Here is a 26,336-nt window from a genome sequence, read left to right as displayed (position 1 = left end):
CGGGGCTACCGGGGACCAGGGACGACTCGCGGGGGACCGGGGGACCAGGGACGACTCGGGGGCTACCGGGGGACCAGGGACGACTCGCGGGGACCGGGGGACCAGGGACGACCGGGGCTACCGGGGGACCAGGGACGACTCGCGGGGGACCAGGGACGACTCGCGGGGGACCAGGGACGACTCGCGGGGGACCAGGGACGACTCGCGGGGGACCAGGGACGACTCGCGGGGGACCAGGGACGACTCGCGGGGGACCAGGGACGACTCGCGGGGGACCAGGGACGACTCGCGGGGCTACCGGGGGACCAGGGACGACTCGCGGGGCTACCGGGGGACCAGGGACGACTCGCGGGGCTACCGGGGGACCAGGGACGACTCGCGGGGCTACCGGGGGACCAGGGACGACTCGCGGGGCTACCGGGGGACCAGGGACGACTCGCGGGGCTACCGGGGGACCAGGGACGACTCGCGGGGCTACCGGGGGACCAGGGACGACTCGCGGGGCTACCGGGGGGGACCAGGGACGACTCGCGGGGCTACCGGGGGACCAGGGACGACTCGCGGGGCTACCGGGGGACCAGGGACGACTCGCGGGGCTACCGGGGGACCAGGGACGACTCGCGGGGCTACCGGGGGACCAGTAGCAGGGCTACCAGGCCTGATCTCAGGTCATTCATTTCCCCCCACCAACGTGATCGCAGGTCATTCATTTCCCCCCACCAACGTGATCGCAGGTCATTCATTTCCTCCACCAACCTGATCTCAGGTCACTTTGTTTGATGGAAATATGTACGGTACAGATGTGAACAAATCAATAATTAAAATCAACAAATGAAATACTCACAGCTCCAAAGTATGGGGCCTGGTGGACCACTCCTGTCCCCTCCTCCTCTCTGACATAACTGTCCATCACCACCTGGAAGGCCCCCGTCTCCCCGCACTACAGAGGAGAGACAGACAGGTTATATACTTGACATGTCTCCTGTCTCCCCGCACTACAGAGGAGACAGACAGGTTATATACTTTACATGTAGGCTCCTGTCTCCCTGCACTACAAAGAGGGGCAGACAGGTTATATACTTTACATGTAGGCTCCTGTCTCCCCGCACTACAAAGAGGGGCAGACCGGTTATATACTTTACATGTAGGCTCCTGTCTCCACGCACTACAAAGAGGGGCAGACAGGTTATATACTTTACATGTCTCCTGTCTCCCCGCACTACAGAGGAGAGACAGACAGGTTATATACTTGACATGTAGGCTCCTGTCTCCCCACACTAGAGGAGAGACAGACAGGTTTTATACTTTACATGTAGGCTCCTGTCTCCCCGCACTACAAAGAGGGGCAGACAGGTTATATACTTGACATGTCTCCTGTCTCCCCGCACTACAGAGGAGAGACAGACAGGTTATATACTTGACATGTAGGCTCCTGTCTCCCCGCACTACAGAGGAGAGACAGACAGGTTATATACTTGACATGTAGGCTCCTGTCTCCCCGCACTACAGAGGAGAGACAGACAGGTTTTATACTTTACATGTAGGCTCCTGTCTCCCCGCACTACAGAGGAGACAGACAGGTTATATACTTTACATGTAGGCTCCTGTCTCCCTGCACTACAGAGACAGACAGGTTATATACTTTACATGTAGGCTCCTGTCTCCCTGCACTACAGAGGAGACAGACAGGTTATATACTTTACATGTAGGCTCCTGTCTCCCTGCACTACAGAGGAGACAGACAGGTTATATACTTTACATGTAGGCTCCTGTCTCCCTGCACTACAGAGACAGACAGGTTATATACTTTACATGTAGGCTCCTGTCTCCCTGCACTACAGAGACAGACAGGTTATATACTTTACATGTAGGCTCCTGTCTCCCTGCACTACAGAGGAGACAGACAGGTTATATACTTTACATGTAAGCTCCTGTCTCCCTGCACTACAGAGGAGACAGACAGGTTTTATACTTTACATGTAGGCTCCTGTCTCCCTGCACTACAGAGGAGACAGACAGGTTATATACTTTACATGTAGCTCCTGTCTCCCTGCACTACAGAGGAGAGACAGACAGGTTTTATACTTTATAGAGGCTCTTTTGGTGAAGAAAACACATTTCTTTAGATTGAGGTAGAATATTATACATTTATACACATTACTATACATTATTGTACAATATTATACATTACTATACACATTATACAATATTATACATTATTATACAATACTACACACATTATATTATTATATTGTACAATATTATACATTTATACACATTATTATACAATATTATATAATATATAAATATATATTATATATAAATATAAATCATATATATATAAATATTACACATTATCACACACATCATCTCACCTTCCTGAAATAGTCAAACAGCGGCTTGTATTTCTTCCCCTTCAGCGTCTTCCCAGGGAACCTACGGGACAAAACCACAAGTCAAACCGCTTCCCCTTCAGCGTCTTCCCAGGGAACCTACGGGACAAAACCACAAGTCAAACCGCTTCCCCTTCAGCGTCTTCCCAGGGAACCTACGGGACAAAACCACAAGTCAAAACGCTTCCCCTTCAGCGTCTTCCCAGGGAACCTACGGGACAAAACCACAAGTCAAACCGCTTCCCCTTCAGCGTCTTCCCAGGGAACCTACGGGACAAAACCACAAGTCAAAACGCTTCCCCTTCCCCTTCAGCGTCTTCCCAGGGAACCTACGGGACAAAACCACAAGTCAAACCGCTTCCCCTTCAGCGTCTTCCCAGGGAACCTACGGGACAAAACCACAAGTCAAACCGCTTCCCCTTCAGCGTCTTCCCAGGGAACCTACGGGACAAAACCACAAGTCAAACCGCTTCCCCTTCAGCGTCTTCCCAGGGAACCTACGGGACAAAACCACAAGTCAAACCGCTTCCCCTTCAGCGTCTTCCCAGGGAACCTACGGGACAAAACCACAAGTCAAACCGCTTCCCCTTCAGCGTCTTCCCAGGGAACCTACGGGACAAAACCACAAGTCAAACCGCTTCCCCTTCAGCGTCTTCCCAGGAACCTACGGGACAAAACCACAAGTCAAAACGCTTCCCCTTCAGCATCTTCCCAGGGAACCTACGGGACAAAACCACAAGTCAAACCGCTTCCCCTTCAGCGTCTTCCCAGTTCGGGACAAAACCACAAGTCAAACCGCTTCCCCTTCAGCGTCTTCCCAGGGAACCTACGGGACAAAACCACAAGTCAAACCGCTTCCCCTTCAGCGTCTTCCCAGGGAACCTCTTGGACAAAACCACAAGTCAAAACGCCTCCCCTTCAGCGTCTTCCCAGGGAACCTACGGGACAAAACCACAAGTCAAACTGCTTCCCCTTCAGCGTCTTCCCAGGGAACCTACGGGACAAAACCACAAGTGGCTCCCCTTCAGCGTCTTCCCAGGGAACCTACCGGGACAAAACCACAAGTCAAAACGCTTCCCCTTCAGCGTCTTCCCAGGGAACCTACGGGACAAAACCACAAGTCAAACCGCTTTCCCTTCAGCGTCTTCCCAGGGAACCTACGGGACAAAACCACAAGTCAAACCGCTTCCCCTTCAGCGTCTTCCCAGGGAACCTACTGGACAAAACCACAAGTCAAAACGCTTCCCCTTCAGCGTCTTCCCAGGGAACCTACGGGACAAAACCACAAGTCAAACCGCTTCCCCTTCAGCGTCTTCCCAGGGAACCTACGGGACAAAACCACAAGTCAAAACGCTTCCCCTTCAGCGTCTTCCCAGGGAACCTACTGGACAAAACCACAAGTCAAACCGCTTCCCCTTCAGCGTCTTCCCAGGGAACCTACGGGACAAAACCACAAGTCAAACCGCTTCCCCTTCAGCGTCTTCCCAGGGAACCTACTGGACAAAACCACAAGTCAAACCGCTTCCCCTTCAGCGTCTTCCCAGGGAGCCTACGGGACAAAACCACAAGTCAAACCGCTGCTCCGCCTGTCATACTGAAACACTTAGTTCTACTTCCTGTAGTTGACTCGTATGACTGGAAGACAAGCTGACTATGCTGTGCTTCAAACTTCACTACCCACTGTGGCTCACTGTCCCTTCACTACAACACTACCCACTGTGGCTCACTGTCCCTTCACTACAACACTACCCACTGTGGCTCACTGTCCCTTCACTACAACACTACCCACTAAGCCCCAACTCTGACCCCTAACCTATGCCCCAACTCTAACCCAAGCCCCCAACTCTAACCCCTAACCTAAGCCCCCAACTCTAACCCCTAACCTAAGCCCCCAACTCTAACCCCTAACCTAAGCCCCCAACTCTAACCCCTAACCTAAGCCCCCAACTCTAACCCCTAACCTAAGCCCCCAACTCTAACCCCTAACCTAAGCCCCCAACTCTAACCCCTAACCTAAGCCCCCAACTCTAACCCCTAACCTAAGCCCCCAACTCTAACCCCTAACCTAAGCCCCCAACTCTAACCCCTAACCTAAGACATAGGCCTAAAATAGCCTTTGTCCTTGTGGGGACCTGGGAAATGTCTCCAAGAGATCATTTTTCTTGAGTCACTATCCTTGTGGGGACATCAGGTGTCCATGAACAAACACACAATTGTTCCCTTCCTCACCAGAACACCACATACAAGCGCCGAGGAATAGCAATCAAACCCAGATAGATTGCCAGTCCATCTAATATGCCTCGATTTCTTCTAGTGATGCCTGTCCCAGTGTCTCAACACTATCTCAGAGCACCAGAGGAAAATGGCTTAAAGCAGCCATCTCACAGGCCAGAGACACGGACATATTTTTAATGTGTACTAGTCTATTACAAAGTGCTTTTGAAACGTCTCCTCTGGGACCCCCTGGCGCTTCCCTATGTTGTCGTGGGGTCCTTCTGTAGCTCAGTTGGTAGAGCATGGCGCTTGTAACGCCAGGGTAGTGGGTTCGATCCCCGGGACCACCCATACGTAGAATGTATGCACACATGACTGTAAGTCGCTTTGGATAAAAGCGTCTGCTAAATGGCATATATTATTATATATTATATATTATATTATATATTCGTAGCCCTGAACGATCTCACCTGAATCACGTAGTCAAGGATTTGATTAATTAGTTGACAAGTTAAATCAGGTGTGCTAGCTGTGGAATATATCAAATACATGGAACGGATGGGGGTTCCCCCGAGGAGAGGTTTAAACTAAACTACCATTACCACTGGCCAACCCAACCCTCTTCCTCCTAGATATCTGTCTGGGAGACAACCTCTATACTAGTCTACTGTCTACCCTGAACTACCACTGACCAACCCAACCCTCTTCCTCCCAGATATCTGTCTGGGAGAAACCCCCTGTACTAGTCTACTGTCTATTTGTTTATATCCAGCCCTCCTCTAGGCAAGGTTAATTGATTAATTGGTTAATTGATTAATAGCTTAATAGATAAAATGGTTAATAGATTAATAGGTTAATATATTGATTGATTGGTTAATTGATAGATCTAGATTAATAGGTTCAGATATTGATTGATTGATGGATTAATTGATAGATCTAGATTAATAGGTTCAGATATTGATTGATTGATTCATGGGTTAATTGATTGATATAGATGAATAGCTTAATAGGTTAATATATTGATTGATTAATGGGTTAATTGATTTATATAAATTAATAGCTACATAGGTTAATATATTGATTGATTGGTTAATGGGTTAATTGATTGATCTCACTTGTCCATAATGGTGTATTCCTCCTCGGTCTTGAAGAGTGCTACCAGCCTGGCCTCCATCATAATGTACACCTTCCCAGTGCTGTTGTCTGGAATAGAGAGAGTTTATAGGTTCACAGGTGTGTTATAAAAGGTGCATAAGAACCTCACTAAAACAAAGTGTTACAGCAGTTTATAGTAGTGTGAAACACATTCACCTATCCCAGTGGTGTTGTCTGAAACAGAAGTTCAAATATAGTGTTATCTTATTATTTATTCATTCCCGGGTAGCCCAATTGAGAATCAGGGTCTCGTTCCCAATGGTGTCCATTATAACCTACATTACAAATAGAACAAAACAAATAACACACATTACAAATAGAACACCCAAATAACCTACATTACAAATAGAACACCCAAATAACCTACATTACAAATAGAACACATTACAAATAGAAACATTACAAATAGAACACACAAATAACCCACATTACAAATAGAACACATTACAAATACAAATAAAATTACAAATAGAACACCCAAATAACCCACATTACAAATAGAACACCCAAATAACCCACATTACAAATAGAACACAACAAATAACCTACATTACAAATAGAACACCCAAATAACCCACATTACAAATAGAACACCCAAATAACCTACATTACAAATAGAACACCCAAATAACCCACATTACAAATAGAACACCCAAATAACCCACATTACAAATACAAATAGAACACATTACAAATAACCCCAAATAACCCACATTACAAATAGAACACCCAAATAAACATTACAAATAGAACACAAATTACATTACAAATAGAACACAAATAACCCATTACAAATAACCCAAATAACCCACATTACAAATAGAACACCCAAATAACCCACATTACAAATAGAACACCCAAATAACCCACATTACAAATAGAACACACAAATAACCCACATTACAAATAGAACACACAAATAACCCACATTACAAATAGAACACACAAATAACCCACATTACAAATAGAACACAACAAATAACCTACATTACAAATAGAACACACAAATAACCTACATTACAAATAGAACACACAAATAACCCACATTACAAATAGAACACAACAAATAACCTACATTACAAATAGAACACACAAATAACCCACATTACAAATAGAACACAAAAATAACCTACATTAAATAAAACACAAAAAAATAACCTACATTACAAATAAAACACAAAAAAATAACCTACAAAAAAATAACCTACATTACAAATAAAACACAAAAATAAAAGCTTTGTATAAAAGTTTCATAGCAGTATTATACACATTTTACCATCTCAGCCGTAGCGTCTGAAAATAGAGGTCGACCGATTAATCGGCATGGCCGATTTCAAGTTTTCGATAACAAATCGGTAATCTGCCTTTTTGGATGCAGATTATGGCCGATTTACATCGCTCTCCACGAGGAGACTGCGTGGCAGGCTGACCACCTGTTACGCGAGTGCAGCAAGGAGCCATGGTATGGTGCTAGCGAGCATTAAACTTATCTTATGAAAAACAATCAATCTTAACATAGTCACTAGTTAACTACACATGGTTGATGATATTACTAGTTTAACTAGCATATAATCAATGTGGTGCCTGTTAATTTATCATCGAATCACAGCCTACTTTGCCAAAGAGGTGATAATAATAATAATAATAAATGCCATTTAGCAGACGCTTTTATCCAAAGCGACTTACAGTCATGTGTGCATACATTCTACGTATGGGTGGTCCCGGGAATCGAACCCACTACCCTGGCGTTACAAGCACCATGCTCTACCAACTGAGCTACAGAAGGACCACGCGCATTCGTGAAAAAGCACAATTGTTCCTAAACATAAATGCCTTTCTTAAAATCAATACACAGAAGTATATATTTTTTAAACCTGCATATTTCGTTTTAAATTTTTTTTTAATGATGTTAGCAGGCAATATTAACTAGGGAAATGGTGTCACTTCTCTTGCGTTCAGTGTAAGCAGAGTCAGGGTATATGCAGCAGTTTGGGCCGCCTGGCTCGTTGCGAACTGTGTGAAGACCATTTTACATAATTATGACATAACATTGAAGGTTGTGCAATGTAACAGGAATATTTAGACTTCGTGATGCCACCTATTAGATAAAATACGGAACGGTTCCGTATTTCACTGAAAGGATAAACGTTTTGTTTTCGAAATGATAGTTCCCGGATTTTACCATATTAATGACCAAAGGCTCGTATTTCTGTGTTTATTATAATTAAGTCTATGAATTGATAGAGCAGTCTGAGCGGTGGTAGGCACATTCATTCAAACAGCACTTTCCTGCGTTTGCAAGCAACTCTTAGCAATGCTTGAAGCACAGCACTGTTTATGACTTCAAGCCTCCCGAGATTAGGCTGGCAATACTGTAGTGCCTATAAGAACATCCAATAGTCAAAGGTATATGAAATACAAACAGTATGGAGAGAAATAGTCCCACAATTCCTATAATAAATACAGCATTCATGTGTTCTCATGTTCTGAGCGAAGAACTGAAACGGTAGCGTTTTTACATGGTGTTCATTGTTCCTTCAGTATTGCTGTAAATTGTCATTATTACAAATATATATATAAAAAAAGACATTTAAAAAAATGTTTTTTGTTTTTTAGATTTAGACCATTTCTAAAGCTAACAGAAGACCAAGTGGTTTAGACCATTCCTAAAGCTAACAGAAGACCAAGTGGTTTAGACCATTCCTAAAGCTAACAGAAGACCAAGTGGTTTAGACCATTTCTAAAGCTAACAGAAGACCAAGTGGTTCAGACCATTCCTAAAGCTAACAGAAGACCAAGTGGTTCAGACCATTCCTAAAGCTAACAGAAGACCAAGTGGTTCAGACCATTCCTAAAGCTAACAGAAGACCAAGTGGTTTAGACCATTTCTAAAGCTAACAGAAGACCAAGTGGTTCAGACCATTCCTAAAGCTAACAGAAGACCAAGTGGTTCAGACCATTCCTAAAGCTAACAGAAGACCAAGTGGTTTAGACCATTCCTAAAGCTAACAGAAGACCAAGTGGTTTAGACCATTCCTAAAGCTAACAGAAGACCAAGTGATTTAGACCATTCCTAAAGCTAACAGAAGACCAAGTGGTATAGACTATTCCTGAGCCAACAGAAATTTGATGCAGTATGTGTTGTAACTCCAGTCCTGAACACAAATGTTTGACCTTCATTAGAAATCTACATTTTACATTTAAACAGACAATCTTATCAAGACCATTCTAAAGCTAACAGAAGATTCAACTGGTTTAGACATTCCAGCTAACAGAAAACCAAGTGATTTAACCATTCCTCAAACTAACAGAAGACCACTGGTAAACTATTCATGAGCCAAAAGAAATTTGATGACACCTGTGTTCAAACATCTCAGTCCAAAAAATGTTTGACCTTCATTAGAAATCTACATTTTACTCATTTAAACAGACCCTTTAATGCTATAACAGCCTCCACTAAGGTTCTGAGGAAGGCTTTCACAGATGATGGAACATTGCTTATTTAACAGCCTCCAAACTTCAGGGAAGGCTTTCCAAAGATGTTGGAACATTGCTGCTCATAACATCTCATTCCAAAATCTGGGCATTTATAGATGTTGGAACATTAATGCTATAACAGCCTCCACTCTTCTGGGACGGCTTTCCACTAGATGATGGAACATTGCTGTTATAACAGCCTACACTCTTCTGGGAAGGCTTTCCACTAGATGTTGGAACATTGCTGCTATAACAGCCTCCACTCTTCTGGGAAGGCTTCCCACTAGATGATGGAACATTGCTGCTATAACAGCCTCCACTCTTCTGGGAAGGCTTTCCACTAGATGTTGGAACATTGCTGCTATAACAGCCTCCACTCTTCTGGGAAGGCTTTCCACTAGATGATGGAACATTGCTGCTATAACAGCCTCCACTCTTCTGGGAAGGCTTTCCACTAGATGTTGGAACATTTCTGTGGGGACTTGCTTCCATTCAGCCACGAGAGCATTAATGAGGTCGGCACTGATTTTGGGCGACTAGACCTGGATCGCACTCGGCGTTCCAATTCATCCCAAAGGTGTTCGATGGGGTTGAGGTCAGGGCTCTGTGCAGGCCAGTCAAGTTCTTCCATACCGATCTCCACAAAAGGTTTAGTGAGCTACAGTCCAGTGAGCTACAGACCAGTGAGCTACAGACCAGTGAGCTACAGAGCTACAGTCCAGTGAGCTACAGACCAGTGAGCTACAGACCAGTGAGCTACAGACCAGTGAGCTACAGACCAGTGAGCTACAGACCAGTGAGCTACAGACCAGTGAGCTATGGCTTAGTGAGCTACAGACTTCAACATGCATATACACACACACACACACACACACACACACACACACACACACACACACACACACACACACAATATTATTATCATCGCATGATTAAACCAAATCAGTTTCAAACATGTCCTCTGGGAACAAATAAATGTTTCAAAAAGAAGACCAATACAACGTTGATAGTTATCCACGAGCTGTTTAAAATGTTTCATTTAATGTTTATACCAGGGCCCATTAAGATGACAAGTGTGTTTGACTGTCTCCTCTCCCCAGCAAACAGAACCTAAATCAAAAGAACACATTCACATTCATCCATATTTTAAAGAGGAAGAGAGTGATAGGTAATGAACACTATCTAGGCAGATAATTTACCCCAACAACATGTAATGCATCCCAAATGGCACCCTATTCCCTATATAGTGCACTACTATAGACCAGGGCCCTATTCCCTATATAGTGCAATACTATAGACCAGGGCCCTATTCCCTACATAGTACACTACTATAGACCAGGGCCCTATTCCCTACATAGTACTACTTTAGACCAGAGACCTATTCCCTATAGTGCACTACTTTGCAGACTATTTTAGCACTACTATAGACCAGGGCCCTATTCCCTACATAGTACACTACTTTAGACCAGAGACCTACTACTATAGACCAGACCAGGGCCCTATTCCCTATATAGTGCACTACTATAGACCAGGGCCCTATTCCCTATATAGTTCACTACTATAGACCAGGGCCCTATTCCCTATATAGTGCACTACTTTAGACCAGAGCCCTATTCCCTATATAGTGCACTACTTTAGACCAGGGCCCTGTTCCCTATATAGTGCACTACTTTAGACCAGGGCCCTGTTCCCTATATAGTGCACTACTTTAGACCAGGGCCCTATTCCCTATATAGTGCACTTTAGACCAGAGACCTATTCCCTATATAGTGCACTACTTTAGACCAGGGCCCTGTTCCCTATATAGTGTACTACTTTAGACCAGGGCCCTATTCCCTATATAGTGCACTTTAGACCAGAGACCTATTCCCTATATAGTGCACTACTTTAGACCAGGGCCCTATAGGGTTGTACTTCTATCAGGAATTGGGTGTCATTTGTGAAACAGCCTTGAACTGGATGTGAATCCCTGTGAACAACTGTCTCTAAATATGGAACTTCCTTCCTGTCTTCCTTCCTGTACTGGATGAGAAACAGACTTGAACTTCCTGTCTTCCTTCCTGTACTGGATGAGAAACAGCCTTGTACTTCCTTCCTGTCTTCCTTCCTGTACTGGATGAGAAACAGCCTTGAACTTCCTTCCTGTCTTCCTTCCTGTACTGGATGAGAAACAGCCTTGAACTTCCTTCCTGTCTTCCTTCCTGTACTGGATGTGCGTAAGCAGCTGACGGCACCATACCATTACACTAAACTGTTAAATAATGCAGAGTTTAACACTATCCTTTAAAAACACTGAACCGTTCCATCTCGAACACCCACATACGTTAGGCGTGAAGATCGGAGGAGCAGAGAAAGAGAGAGAAAAGGGAAGATTGGAAACAAGGTTTCTCAATCTGCTATGACCAATAGGAGGCCAAGAGCCCTGGAAAAGAGAGGGAGACAGAAAAAAAAGAGAGCATCAATAAGAGATAGCAGTTCCTCTCACTGGGGGAGATACAGGCTGCCAGGCAGACAGACACACAGAGGGAGAGAGAGAGAGAGAGAGATACTGTAGAGAAAGAGAGAGACAGATACTGTGGAGAGAGAGGAGAGAGAGAAGGGGTGGGAGGGAGAGAGATAGACAGCTACTGTAGAGAGAGAGAGGAGAGAGGGAGAGATACTGGAGAGAGAGGAGAGAGGGAGAGATACTGGAGAGAGAGGAGAGAGGGAGAGATACTGGAGAGAGAGGAGAGAGGGGAGGGAGGGAGAAATAGAGACATACTGTAGAGAGAGAGGGGTGGGAGGGAGGGAGAGATAGAGACATACTGTAGAGAGAAAGAGAGGAGAGGGAGAGACAGATACTGTAGAGCGAGAGAGGAGAGAGGGAGAGATACTGTAGAGAGAGAGAGGGATACTGTAGAGAGAGAGAGATACTGTAGAGAGAAAGAGATACTGTAGAGAGAAAGAGATACTGTAGAGAGAAAGAGATACTGTAGAGAGAAAGAGATACTGTAGAGAGAGAGAGGGATATACTGTAGAGAGAGAGGGAGTATGTAACGAGAAGGAGAGAGAGCCTATTGGTATTCTGAGCAGCACCCCGATGCAGTATCAAGCCTCTTCCTGCACCTCCTCCTCTATACTATAGACTAACAGCCCCCCCAGCTGGCCGGTCCATGTTACAGCAGCCTGTCCGGTATCTGGGTCAGCCCCCCCAGCTGGCCGGTCCATGCTACAGCAGCCTGTCCGGTATCTGGGTCAGCCCCACCAGCTGGCCGGTCCATGCTACAGCAGTCTGTCCGGTATCTGGGTCAGCCCCCCCCAGCTGGCCGGTCCATGCTACAGCAGCCTGTCCGGTATCTGGGTCAGCCCCCCAGCTGGCCGGTCCATGCTACAGCAGTCTGTCCGGTATCTGGGTCAGCCCCCCCCCCCCAGCTGGCCGGTCCATGCTACAGCAGTCTGTCCGGTATCTGGGTCAGCCCCCCGGCCGGTCCATGCTACAGCAGTCTGTCCGGTATCTGGGTCAGCCCCCCCAGCTGGCCGGTCCATGCTACAGCAGTCTGTCCGGTATCTGGGTCAGCCCCCCCCCCAGCTGGCCGGTCCATGCTACAGCAGCCTGTCCGGTATCTGGGTCAGCTTTTATTTCACCACCAGTCTTTTGTCTGGGATCCACAGCAACATGGAGAGAAGCAAGGACAAGGCTCTTTTTAAAAGTGGCCTGATTTGAGTTAGATGCATGTCCACTGTCCACGTTGGTTTCCCCCTGATACAAGAGTCACTACTGAGAAAGCGGAGATGGATGGAGGGATCGAGAGAGAACTAAATAATAATAATAATTAAAAACGCAGAATAGAATAAATTCTGTTCTGTTTTCAGACAACACACTAGGAGGAGAACAGGCTCAGTCGCAGCGCAGCCATCAAGATGTAAATCCCATGCTCAAGGGCACAACGGCAGGAGACGGTACCTGGGGTCTGTCGAATAATTAACATTTAAAAATCACACACAAAAAAATAAAATAAAGACTTTCTCACCTTTGACCTTGACATACTGCAACTCTGAGTTGACGCAGAGAGCCAGGTTGCTAGGCAGAGTCCAGGGTGTGGTTGTCCAGGCAATCAGACACACGTTCTCATCTTCCAGAAGGGGGAAGTTCACTATCACCGACGGATCCTGCACATCCTGGTGACATGGTGTCAACAGGAAGACAACGGGGTGTCAACAGGAAGACAACGGGGTGTCAACAGGAAGACAACGGGGTGTCAACAGGAAGACAACGGGGTGTCAACAGGAAGACAACGGGGTGTCAACAGGAAGACAACGGGGTGTCAACAGGAAGACAACGGGGTGTCAACAGGAAGACAACGGGGTGTCAACAGGAAGACAACGGGGTGTCAACAGGAAGACAACGGGGTGTCAACAGGAAGACAACGGGGTGTCAACAGGAAGACAACGGGGTGTCAACAGGAAGACAACAGGGTGACAACCGGGTAATAATCGTCATTGACCGACACAAAGACTGTTTAGTACTAAACATCAGATGACAATTACCAAGGGTTGACTAGCTTCTGACAGAAAACATATATAGGTTTTAACTCCAACCCTGTTCCTGGAGAGATACCCTCCTGTAGGTTAACTCCAACCCTGTTCCTAGAGAGATACCCTCCTATAGGTTAACTCCAACCCTGTTCCTGGAGAGCTACCCTCCTATAGGTTAACTCCAACCCTGTTCCTGGAGAGCTACCCTCCTATAGGTTAACTCCAACCCTGTTCCTGGAGAGCTACCCTCCTATAGGTTAACTCCAACCCTGTTCCTGGAGAGCTGCCCTCCTATAGGTTAACTCCAACCCTGTTCCTGGAGAGGTACCCTCCTATAGGTTAACTCCAACCCTGTTCCTGGAGAGATACCCTCCTATAGGTTAACTTCAACCCTGTTCCTGGAGAGCTACCCTCCTATAGGTTAACTCCAACCCTGTTCCTGGAGAGCTACCCTCCTATAGGTTTTAGCCTTGGCTAACAGGGTTGGACAGCCATGTTGTACTAGTGTGTGTGTGTACCTTGTAGTTCTGGTTCGACTCGAAGTTGGACAGCGGCGTGTTACAGGCGGTAGAGAAGGGCATGACCTTCACCCCGCGGTACACCAGACCTTTATCATACAGCTGCCTGAACACCCACCTGGAGACGGGGAGGGGAGACGGGGACACACACAGAGGAATAACAGTAAAAAAAACCACTTGAAATGTTGTGAGGAGTAACACAGTGAAAACACGGTTTCATTATTGAGCCAATATTTCACCCAAAACGTCACCGAGACATTCACAAAGTACAGTGTCTTCAACAAAATACTATTCGTCCCCCTCGACTTTCTCCACATGCTTGTTGAGTTACAGCCTGAATTTAAAATGAATTAACATTTTAATTGTGTCACTGGTCCTACACACAACATACCCGTAATATCAAAGTGTAATTATGGTTATCAAAATGTTTACAAATCAATGTTTTGAGTCGATCCGTATTCAACTCTTTTTGTTATGTCAAGCCTAAATAGGTTCAGGAGTAAAAATGTGCTTTTAACAGGTCACATAAATAAGCTGCATGGACTCACTCTGTGTTTAATAACAGTGTTTAATATGATTTTTTTGAATGGCTCATCTCTATACGCCACAATTATCTGTGAAGGTCCCTCAGTCGAGCAGAGAATTACAAAATAATTCATCCATAAAGACCAGGGAGGTTTTCAGTTCAGTAATATCTCACCCCTGAAAAACACACACACACTTTTGTAATCGTCTATGCTTCCCAGCCGAAACAGATCAGAACAAGTTTGTGCAAATATTATGACTACATTGTGTGACAGGTTTTTATTTTCCGGCTGTTCAGGAACAACAACAAAATATTCTGGAGGCAAACTGAAGTTTGGAGCAGTAGTCTACGCCCATTTCGTCTGTGATTGGTCAACGGTAGGGATTCTTCAATAAAAGTCTTTGTTGAAATTCATTATTTATTTTTTATTGAAAAATCACGCACCATTCCTTAAAAATGTAAAATTGCGCGACTAAAATCTCTTCGGCAACAAAAAAAACGTCCAAATGAATAGTGACGGTTTTGTTTTACGTTTAGATGAATTGTGACTGTTTTGCTTTCCGTTTGGATGAATTGTGACTGTTTTGGAGGCTCCCTGGTTCCTCATTGTTTCCTCCAGGTCCTCCTGCAGCTCGTGTCAAAACGCTAGTTGCCCGTCCAAGTGGACTTCCTCCTCTTCTTTAAAACATTTTCCCTTGACGTTCCTGTCGTCCTTCATCATCAGACACAATAATCTACTCAGCCATCGTCTCTAAATGTAACTTGAGGTTAAGGGAGTTTCAGGTTTTATATCAAATTTGCCCCTTGGGGATGTTTTTGTTTTTTTGCATCTGTCAAATTAGATAAAAAGGTAAATCAGACGTGTGACTTCATATTTAAGGGAAACATTACTTTTTTTTTAAGAAATCTCTTAAGGTAAACACTTAGGAAAGGCTTTATGCAACACACTTAGAGATGAGACAAGTTTAAAGGGGAAAAGATGGAGGGGGGGATTAATTTAGGGTGTTTTATGCAATCGGGCCCTGTCACTCATTAACGTAGGGTGTTTTATGCAATCGGGCCCTGTCACTCAATAACTTAGGGTGTTTTATGCAATCGGGCCCTGTCACTCATGGCTCTACTGTCCATAGCCACTATGACATCAAAGTAAATGCAACTGAAAATCATGCCTAAATTTTTTTTTACAAATGAAAAAAACTCACCTCAATGTGATGATCAAACATAAAACGTAAAAAAAAATAAAAACGTAAAAAGGTTCAACAGTGTAAAAACATCTGGTTGTCGAGGCTTTTAAAGTCAAACACAACGATAATAAAAGGAGCTTTCTAAGGTGATTCATTTAAAAAACATCCATATTTGAGCTTAAGCCCCCCCCCCAAAAAAACAAATTAAAATGATAATCGTGCCTATATACAATACATAGCCGACTGCATATTACGCATTGGCAGAAAAAATAATTTAAAATGTCTTTGGTACATAATTGGTCTAGCCTATACTTCAAACTTAAACACATTTTATTAATGGTCTTTGAGTGAGGACTGTAGTATTATAATGCGAAGTGGATGGACAGGTTACCCGATGCTACGTTACAAAGAGAGAATGTATAGAGCTAGGCCACGCTGTTGGTTCATGGATTGGGCAGTTTACAGTGTTAGCCTACAATTATAGTGAAAACTCCTACAATTATAGTGAAAATCCTACAGGAAACCCTGGGTCAGTCTGCTTTCCAACAGACACTGGGGAGATTAATTCACCTTCCAGCAGGACAATAACCTAAAACACAAAGCCAAATCTACACTGGAGTTTCTTACCAAGACGACGTTGAATGTTCCCGAGGGGCCGACTTAACAGTTTTGACATAAAATCTGCTTGAAAATCTATGACTTGAAAATGGTTGTCGAGCAACGATCAACAACCAACTTGACAGAGTTTTAAGAATTTTGGGGGAAAATTTACCCATAAAGACTCAGTGGTAATTGCTGCCAAAGGTGATTCTAACCATTATTAAGTCAGGGGTGTGAATACTTATGTAAATTAGATATATTTCTGTATTTCATTTTCAATAAATGTGCGAAAAAAAATGTCTAAAAACATGTTCTCACTTTGTCATTATGGGGGTATTGTGATGTCATTATGGGGGTATTGTGATGTCATTATGGGGGTATTGTGATGTCATTATGGGGGTATTGTGTGTAGATGGGTGAGAAATGCTGATTTAATCCATTTTTGAATTCAGGCTGGAACACAACAGAAATGTGGAATAAGTCAAGGGGTATGAATACTTTGTGAAGGCTCTGTACAATGCAGTGTGCAAAGGACATTATCTAAGACAAACCAGGTACAAACGTGGTGCTCTGGAGCTCAGTTCGTAGAGCATGTTTGGGCCAACTTTTTGGCTCGAGGGTCACATTAAAAAAAAAAAAAAATTTAAAAATTTAATTCAACGGAGAGCCGCACAGATTTCTTTGGGGCCGTTTGTCCAAGTAAAACATATATATAAACGGCCCCAAGGAAACGGCCCCAAGGAAACGGCCCCAAGGAAACGGCCCTCCAAACTCGGGTCGGGTTGAAAAGGCTCGCGGGCCATAGTTTGTCCACACGTTGTAGAGTGTGGCACTTGCAACGCCAGGACAGTGGGTTTGATTACGCACCTGACTAAGTCACTGTGGATAAAAATCGTCTAGTAAATGGCATATATTATATATTCCATTCTCTAACAACAGGTTTCAGACAACTCACCAGACAGTCTCCATGAACCAGGGGTACAGAGTCTTGTAGTCGTTCTTAAAGTCGATCCACCGTCCCATCCTGGTTACAGAGGTCTGGTGGACAAACAACATTTTTAGAATAAATCCAGTTTGTTTCTGACTCCTGATAAAAACAGCCCCTTGGTCAGACTGTCATGACTCCTGATAAAAACAGCCCCTTGGACAGACTGTCATGACAGTGACTCCTGATAAAAACAGCCCCTTGGACAGACTGTCATGACAGTGACTCCTGATAAAAACAGCCCCTTGGACAGACTGTCATGACAGTGACTCCTGATAAAAACAGCCCCTTGGACAGACTGTCATGACAGTGACTCCTGATAAAAACAGCCCCTTGGACAGACTGTCATAACAGTGACTCCTGATAAAAACAGCCCCATGGACAGACTGTCATGACAGTGACTCCTGATAAAAACAGCCCCTTGGACAGACTGTCATGACAGTGACTCCTGATAAAAACAGCCCCTTGGACAGACTGTCATGACAGTGACTCCTGATAAAAACAGCCCCTTGGACAGACTGTCATGACAGTGACTCCTGATAAAAACAGCCCCTTGGACAGACTGTCATGACAGAGTGCACTAAACCGGAGCATAATGTTATCAGCAGTAATCAAAACTGTATTGGGAATGAAAAACTATTGTGGAATACAGTTATGGAACAGTTACGAGACACTTGAGGAATATCTCAAATGCAAATCATCAGGATTCAAGTGTAATTACATAGTATACCAGCCCTATATAATTACATAGTGTACCAGCCCTATATAATTACAGTGTACCAGCCCTATATAATTACATAGTGTACCAGCCCTATATAATTACATAGTGTACCAGCCCTATATAATTACATAGTGTACCAGCCCTATATAATTACATAGTGTACCAGCCCTATATAATTACATAGTGTACCAGCCCTATATAATTACATAGTGTACCAGCCCTATATAATTACATAGTGTACCAGCCCTATATAATTACATAGTATACCAGCCCTATATAATTACATAGTATACCAGCCCTATATAATTACATAGTATACCAGCCCTATATAATTACATAGTATACCAGCCCTATATAATTACATAGTATACCAGCCCTATATAATTACATAGTATACCAGCCCTATATAATTACATAGTATACCAGCCCTATATAATTACATAGTATACCAGCCCTATATAATTACATAGTATACCAGCCCTATATAATTACATAGTATACCAGCCCTATATAATTACACTATAATTACATAGTGTACCAGCATTATATAATTACATAGTGTACCAGCCCTATATAATTACACTATAATTACATAGTGTACCAGCCCTATATAATTACATAGTATACCAGCCCTATATAATTACACTATAATTACATAGTGTACGAGCATTATATATAGTATTTGTGTGGTTGTTTCCGCACCTCCCATTCGTTAGCGTATCTCATGACGATCATCCTGCATTGCCGGTTGTACTCAGCAATCCCCATCTTGGCCACATCGTCCGGTCCCTTGATGTCCAGGGTCTTATCAATCTCATACTCCTGTAATGGTATAGGAACAGAGGGGGAGCATTAGGGGGTTTATCAATCTGTATTGGTATAGGAACACAGAGGGAGCATTAGGGGGTTTATCAATCTGTAATGGTATAGGAACAGAGGGAGCATTAGGGGGTCTATCAATCTGTAATAGTATAGGAACACAGAGGGAGCATTAGGGGGTTTATCAATCTGTAATGGTATAGAAACAGAGGGAGCATTAGGGGGTTTATCAATCTGTAATGGTATAGGAACAGAGGGAGCATTAGGGGGTCTATCAATCTGTACTGGTATAGGAACACAGAGGGAGCATTAGGGAGTTTATCAATCTGTATTGGTATAGGAACAGAGGGAGCATTAGGGGGTCTATCAATCTGTATTGGTATAGGAACACAGAGGGAGCATTAGGGGGTTTATCAATCTGTATTGGTATAGGAACACAGAGGGAGCATTAGGGGGTTTATCAATCTGTATTGGTATAGGAACACAGAGGGAGCATTAGGGGGTTTATCAATCTGTAATGGTATAGGAACAGAGGGAGCATTAGGGGGTCTATCAATCTGTAATGGTATAGGAACAGAGGGAGCATTAGGGGGTCTATCAATCTGTAATGGTATAGGAACACAGAGGGAGCATTAGGGGGTCTATCAATCTGTAATGGTATAGGAACACAGAGGGAGCATTAGGGGGTCTATCAATCTGCAACGTGGCGTTGGTGGATGGAGCGAGACATGATGTCCCAGATGTGCTCAATTGGATTCAGATCTGGGGAACGGGCGGGCCAGTCCATAGCATCAATGCCTTCCTCTTGCAGGAACTGCTGACACACTCCAGCCACATGAGTTCCAGCATTGCCTTGCATTAGGAGGAACCCAGGGCCAACCGCACCAGCATATGGTCTCACAAGGGGTCTGAGGATCTCATCTCGGTACCTAATGGCAGTCAGGCTACCTCTGGCGAGCACAAGGAGGGCTGTGCGGCCCCCCAAAGAAATGCCACCCCACACCATGACTGACCCACTGCCAAACCGGTCATGCTGGAGGATGTTGCAGGCAGCAGACCGTTCTCCACGGCGTCTCCAGACTGTCACGTCTGTCACATGTGCTCAGTGTGAACCGGCTTTCATCTGTGAAGAGCACAGGGTGCCAGTGGCGAATTTGCCAATCTTGGTGTTCTCTGGCAAATGCCAAACGTCCTGCACAGTGTTGGGCTGTAAGCACAACCCCCACCTGTGGACGTCGGGCCCTCATGGAGTCTGTTTCTGACCATTTGAGCAGACACATGCACATTCGTGCCCTGCTGGAGGTCATTTTGCAGGGCTCTGGCAGTGCTCCTCCTGCTCCTCCTTGCACAAAGGCAGTGGTCCTGCTGCTGGGTTGTTGCCCTCCTACGGCCTCCTCCACGTCTCCTGATGTACTGGCCTGTCTCCTGGTAGCGCCTCCATGCTCTGGACACTACGCTGACAGACACAGCAAACCTTCTTGCCACAGTTGGCATTGATGTCCCATCCTGGATGAGCTGCACTACCTGAGCCACTTGTGTGGGTTGTAGACTCCGTCTCATGCTACCACTAGAGTGAAAGCACCGCCAGTATTCAAAAGTGACCAAAACATCAGCCAGGAAGCATAGGAACTGAGAAGTGGTCTGTGGTCACCACCTGCAGAACCACTCCTTTATTGGGGGGTGTCTTGCTAATTGCCTATAATTACCACATGTTGTCTATTCCATTTGCACAACAGCATGTGAAATTTATTGTCAATCAGTGTTGCTTCCTAAGTGGACAGTTTGATTTCACAGAAGTGTGATTGACTTGGAGTTACATTGCATTTAAGTCATTTAGCAGACGCTCTTATCCAGAGCGACATTGTGTTGTTTAAGTGTTCCCTTTATTTTTTTGAGCAGTGTATTATTTACCAGCAAGCAATGAAAATGTTCATTGTATAAAAGAAAGTCCACAAATCAACAACAAAAAGTTACTAAAATGCCATATCACTGGGGCGGCAGCGTAGCCTAGTGGTTAGAGCGTTGGACTAGTAACCGGAAGGTTGCGAGTTCAAAGCCCCGAGCTGACAAGGAACAAATCTGTCGTTCTGCCCCTGAACAGGCAGTTAACCCACTGTTCCTAGACCAGTTAACCCACTGTTCCCAGGCCGTCATTGAAAATAAGAATTTGTTCTTAACTGACTTGCCTGGTTAAATAAAGGTAAAATAAAATTAAACAAATTAAAAACACCCCCGCGCATCTAGCAGTTAGCTCCACCAGCATCACTATACACCCCCACTCATCTAGCGGTTAGCTCATCTAGCGGTTAGCTCATCTAGCGGTTAGCTCCTCCAGCATCACTATACACCCCCACTCATCTAGCGGTTAGCTCATCTAGCGGTTAGCTCATCTAGCGGTTAGCTCCTCCAGCATCACTATACACCCCCACTCATCTAGCGGTTAGCTCCTCCAGCATCACTATACACCCCCACTCATCTAGCGGTTAGCTCATCTAGCGGTTAGCTCCACCAGCATCACTATACACCCCCACTCATCTAGCGGTTAGCTCATCTAGCGGTTAGCTCCACCAGCATCACTATACACCCCCACTCATCTAGCGGTTAGCTCATCTAGCAGTTAGCTCCTCCAGCATCACTATACACCCCCACTCATCTAGCGGTTAGCTCATCTAGCGGTTAGCTCCTCCAGCATCACTATACACCCCCACTCATCTAGCGGTTAGCTCATCTAGCGGTTAGCTCCTCCAGCATCACTATACACCCCCACTCATCTAACGGTTAGCTCATCTAGCGGTTAGCTCCTCCAGCATCACTATACACCCCCACTCATCTAGCGGTTAGCTCATCTAGCGGTTAGCTCCACCAGCATCACTATACACCCCCACTCATCTAGCGGTTAGCTCATCTAGCGGTTAGCTCCTCCAGCATCACTATACACCCCCACTCATCTAGCGGTTAGCTCATCTAGCGGTTAGCTCCTCCAGCATCACTATACACCCCCACTCATCTAGCGGTTAGCTCATCTAGCGGTTAGCTCCACCAGCATCACTATACACCCCCACTCATCTAGCGGTTAGCTCATCTAGCGGTTAGCTCCACCAGCATCACTATACACCCCCACTCATCTAGCGGTTAGCTCATCTAGCAGTTAGCTCCTCCAGCATCACTATACACCCCCACTCATCTAGCGGTTAGCTCATCTAGCGGTTAGCTCCTCCAGCATCACTATACACCCCCACTCATCTAGCGGTTAGCTCATCTAGCGGTTAGCTCCTCCAGCATCACTATACACCCCCACTCATCTAGCGGTTAGCTCATCTAGCGGTTAGCTCCTCCAGCATCACTATACACCCCCACTCATCTAGCGGTTAGCTCATCTAGCGGTTAGCTCCACCAGCATCACTATACACCCCCACTCATCTAGCGGTTATCTCATCTAGCAGTTAGCTCCACCAGCATCACTATACACCCCCACTCATCTAGCGGTTAGCTCATCTAGCGGTTAGCTCCTCCAGCATCACTATACACCCCCCCTCATCTAGCGGTTAGCTCATCTAGCGGTTAGCTCCTCCAGCATCACTATACACCCCCACTCATCTAGCGGTTAGCTCATCTAGCGGTTAGCTCCTCCAGCATCACTATACACCCCCACTCATCTAGCGGTTAGCTCATCTAGCGGTTAGCTCCACCAGCATCACTATACACCCCCACTCATCTAGCGGATAGCTCATCTAACGGTTAGCTCCACCAGCATCACTATACACCCCCACTCATCTAGCGGTTAGCTCATCTAGCGGTTAGCTCCTCCAGCATCACTATACACCCCCACTCATCTAGCGGTTAGCTCATCTAGCGGTTAGCTCCTCCAGCATCAAAGGACAGTTGGAAAGATGAGATGTAGAAAGTCAAATAGTAATCATGAGTAAACACTCCTGAATATTAGGTCAAGTTTATCTACAGGAAAATAAAGTTAACAAAACATGTAAGAATTTGATGTGAATGCAGGGCTATTTCAGCAGTTTTGATGGTTATTTAATTTCATGACAACCGTCAGTTACGCGGTTATTCAATTACCGTCACAGCCCCTAGCGACGAGTACAGTATCCCAAAGACATTCTTACCACAGGCAGGCCGTGACAGTCCCAGCCGAACCGGCGGTCCACGTGGAAGCCGCTCTGGTGGGCGAAGCGAGTCACGATGTCTTTGATGGTCCCTGCCAGGATGTGACCGTAGTGGGGGAGACCTGTGGCGAACGGAGGCCCGTCATAGAACGTGTACCTGGAGAAGAGTTTCATTCATGAAACAGATTCATCTTTTCTTTTGTATACTTACATATCGGGCTTAGTGGTTTCATGCGCTCACTACCCATTACTGTGTTCTGCATGTGTAAAAAGTTCACCTGTAGACAGACTTTATGTTAATAAGCTTAATCTTTGACTAGACAATGGTTAGAGGAATTCTGTCTACAATACTCCTTCGATGTGGAAAAACAGTCCGTTACTGTTTGACAGTCAGGAATGACTCGACTGGTCCAGATGGCATGGTCCTAGTACTTACTTGGGCCTGTTCTTGGACTGTTTGAGACACTCCTGGAAGCAGTCCTTGTCCTTCCACAGCTGCAGGATCCTCTTCTCCTCAGAAGGGAAGTGGATGGATTCCGGAACAGGCTCCACCATGATCACTGAGTGATAGAAACACATCATAGTTAGTTGACTATTGGAGGGAAAGTGAATGGCAACCAATGATGACGTTGGGACAACAACTCAACATTCTATAAATTCAAAACAAACATAACGTTAGCTAACTAGCAAGCAGCAATTATACTTTCAGTAACGTTAGTTGGATTGATATGCGTGTTAGCTAATTCAGTTAACTGGGTTTAAACCCGGCTAGTATCGATGTTGAATAAATCTAGTTATAAAATATGAATAAATGCATGCTAGTAACGACGTATCCTTGCTGTGCACATGTAAGTGGAGTGGTTAGCTTAGCCGGCTAGCTCGCTAAGTGCTTTCGACTACTCCGTGACACTGTACCCTCACGTTTGCATTCATATGGACGCATATTGCATCAACGTCAGGTAAATATAGTTTAATTGTACAACAGTTCAACATACAAATATTTAAATACCCATTCAGGTAAACTCACATGTCTTTCTTTCTCCGGCTGCCAACTTTGACGAACTGATGACAGGGAACTGATGCAATCAGAGGGAAAGCGGAAGCGGAAATGATGCATCACACCGACAGTCGCTGTGTTCGAATCCTCGCACCTACCGCACTATTTGTGACGTGTTTTATTATTGTTAGGATATAGTGGATATAGTGGATATAGTTAGTTAGGATATAGTTAGTTAGGATATAGTGGATATAGTGGATATAGTTAGTTAGGATATAGTGGATATAGTTAGTCAGGATATAGTTAGTGCACTTCAACATTTTACATAAGATATATCCATGTAATTCTATGATATCCAAATGTGTGGCTATTAATGATATCTGCGTTTTCTGTGAAAAAAGGTGAGAATCTGTCTCGTTTTTTATTTGAATATAAATTTGTGTCAGAATTTTGGGAAAACCTTGCAAATGACTTATTTACCATTATGAACACCACCTATGTTTTTGACATGAAAGATATAATATGTTATTATTATTGCAATAACAAGACCATTGAAATGATTGTTACTTTTTAAAATTCTTGCTGCCAAACACTTCATACACAAACAAATATTAGAAAATTCAATACCAAAATTACATTTTGTTTGATTGAATTTAACTATTTTATTAAAACATTAACCCTAGAGAACAATAACAAGAATAACGTTTTCCTAAATCATTACAATAAGACTCTTTCAGAGTGATTACAATTAATTACAATTAATTACAATTACAATACAATTGCACTAGAATTGTTTATTTTCTTATATTTTTTGTTTGTTCCAGTATTTTCTCATTAATTACATTTACATTTAAGTCATTTAGCAGACGCTCTTATCAATACCTGCGTTCTGTTTTGTATGATGTAAATGTATGTAAATTGTTGTGTTTGATTTATTTGATAAAGAAGGAAATATGCTCTCTTTTTTTCTCAAATCACATTTTATTTGTCACATTCGCCAAATACTACAGGTGTAGACCTTACAATGAAATGCTTACTTACGAGCTCTTAACCAACAATGCAGTTTTAAGAAAAATACCTGAAAAAAAAGAAATAAAGTAACAAACAATTAAAGAGTGTCAGTAAAATAACAATAGCGAGACTATATACAGGGGGTACAGGTACAGAGTCAATGTGGAGGTTATATACAGGGGGTACAGGTACAGAGTCAATGTGGAGGCTATATACAGGGGGTACCGTTACAGAGTCAATGTGGAGGCTATATACAGGGGGTACCGGTACAGAGTCAATGTGGAGGCTATATACAGGGGGTACCGGTACAGAGTCAATGTGGAGGCTATATACAGGGGTACCGGTACAGAGTCAATGTGGAGGCTATATACAGGGGGTACCGGTACAGAGTCAATGTGGAGGCTATATACAGGGGGTACCGGTACAGAGTCAATGTGGAGGCTATATACAGGGGGTACCGGTACCGAGTCAATGTGGAGGTTATATACAGGGAGCACCGGTACAGTCAATGTGGAGGCTATATACAGGGGGTACCGGTACAGAGTCAATGTGGAGACTATATACAGGAGGTACCGGTACAGAGTCAATGTGGAGGCTATATACAGGGGGTACAGGTACAGAGTCAATGTGGAGGCTATATACAGGTGGTACCGGTACAGAGTCAATGTGGAGACTATATACAGGGGGTACCGGTACAGAGTCAATGTGGAGGCTATATACAGGGGGTACAGGTACAGAGTCAATGTGGAGGCTAAATACAGGGGGTACCGGTACTGAGTCAATGTGGAGGCTATATACAGGGGGTACAGGTACAGAGTCAATGTGGAGGCTATATACAGGGGGTACCGGTACAGAGTTAATGTGGAGGCTATATACAGGGGGTACAGGTACAGAGTCAATGTGGAGGCTATATACAGGGGGTACCGGTACTGAGTCAATGTGGAGGCTATATACAGGGGGTACAGGTACAGAGTCAATGTGGAGGCTATATACAGGGGGTACCGGTACATAGTTAATGTGGAGGCTATATACAGGGGGTATCTGTACAATCAATGTGGAGGCTATATACAGGGGGTACCGGTACAGAGTCAATGTGGAGG

General features: G+C 44.5%; 1 protein-coding gene across 1 annotated transcript in view; it reads right to left on the bottom strand.

Annotated features, from left to right (window-relative positions):
- iars1 (isoleucyl-tRNA synthetase 1) overlaps positions 1–24,379 on the bottom strand; it is a 131,559-nt gene extending 107,180 nt beyond the window's left edge. The window contains 10 exon segments of the mRNA XM_046338710.1: positions 845–940; positions 2,376–2,436; positions 5,723–5,810; positions 13,250–13,397; positions 14,273–14,390; positions 17,538–17,620; positions 18,991–19,110; positions 23,229–23,385; positions 23,665–23,788; positions 24,256–24,379. Coding sequence (XP_046194666.1) covers positions 845–940; positions 2,376–2,436; positions 5,723–5,810; positions 13,250–13,397; positions 14,273–14,390; positions 17,538–17,620; positions 18,991–19,110; positions 23,229–23,385; positions 23,665–23,783 — 990 coding nt within the window. The 5' untranslated portion in view covers positions 23,784–23,788; positions 24,256–24,379.
- Between the last annotated feature and the right edge of the window lie 1,957 nt (positions 24,380–26,336).

This window comes from Oncorhynchus gorbuscha, linkage group LG03 (assembly GCF_021184085.1).
Source record: "Oncorhynchus gorbuscha isolate QuinsamMale2020 ecotype Even-year linkage group LG03, OgorEven_v1.0, whole genome shotgun sequence".
Classification (NCBI taxonomy): domain Eukaryota; kingdom Metazoa; phylum Chordata; class Actinopteri; order Salmoniformes; family Salmonidae; genus Oncorhynchus; species Oncorhynchus gorbuscha.
This window is presented reverse-complemented; position numbering and strand designations above follow the sequence as displayed.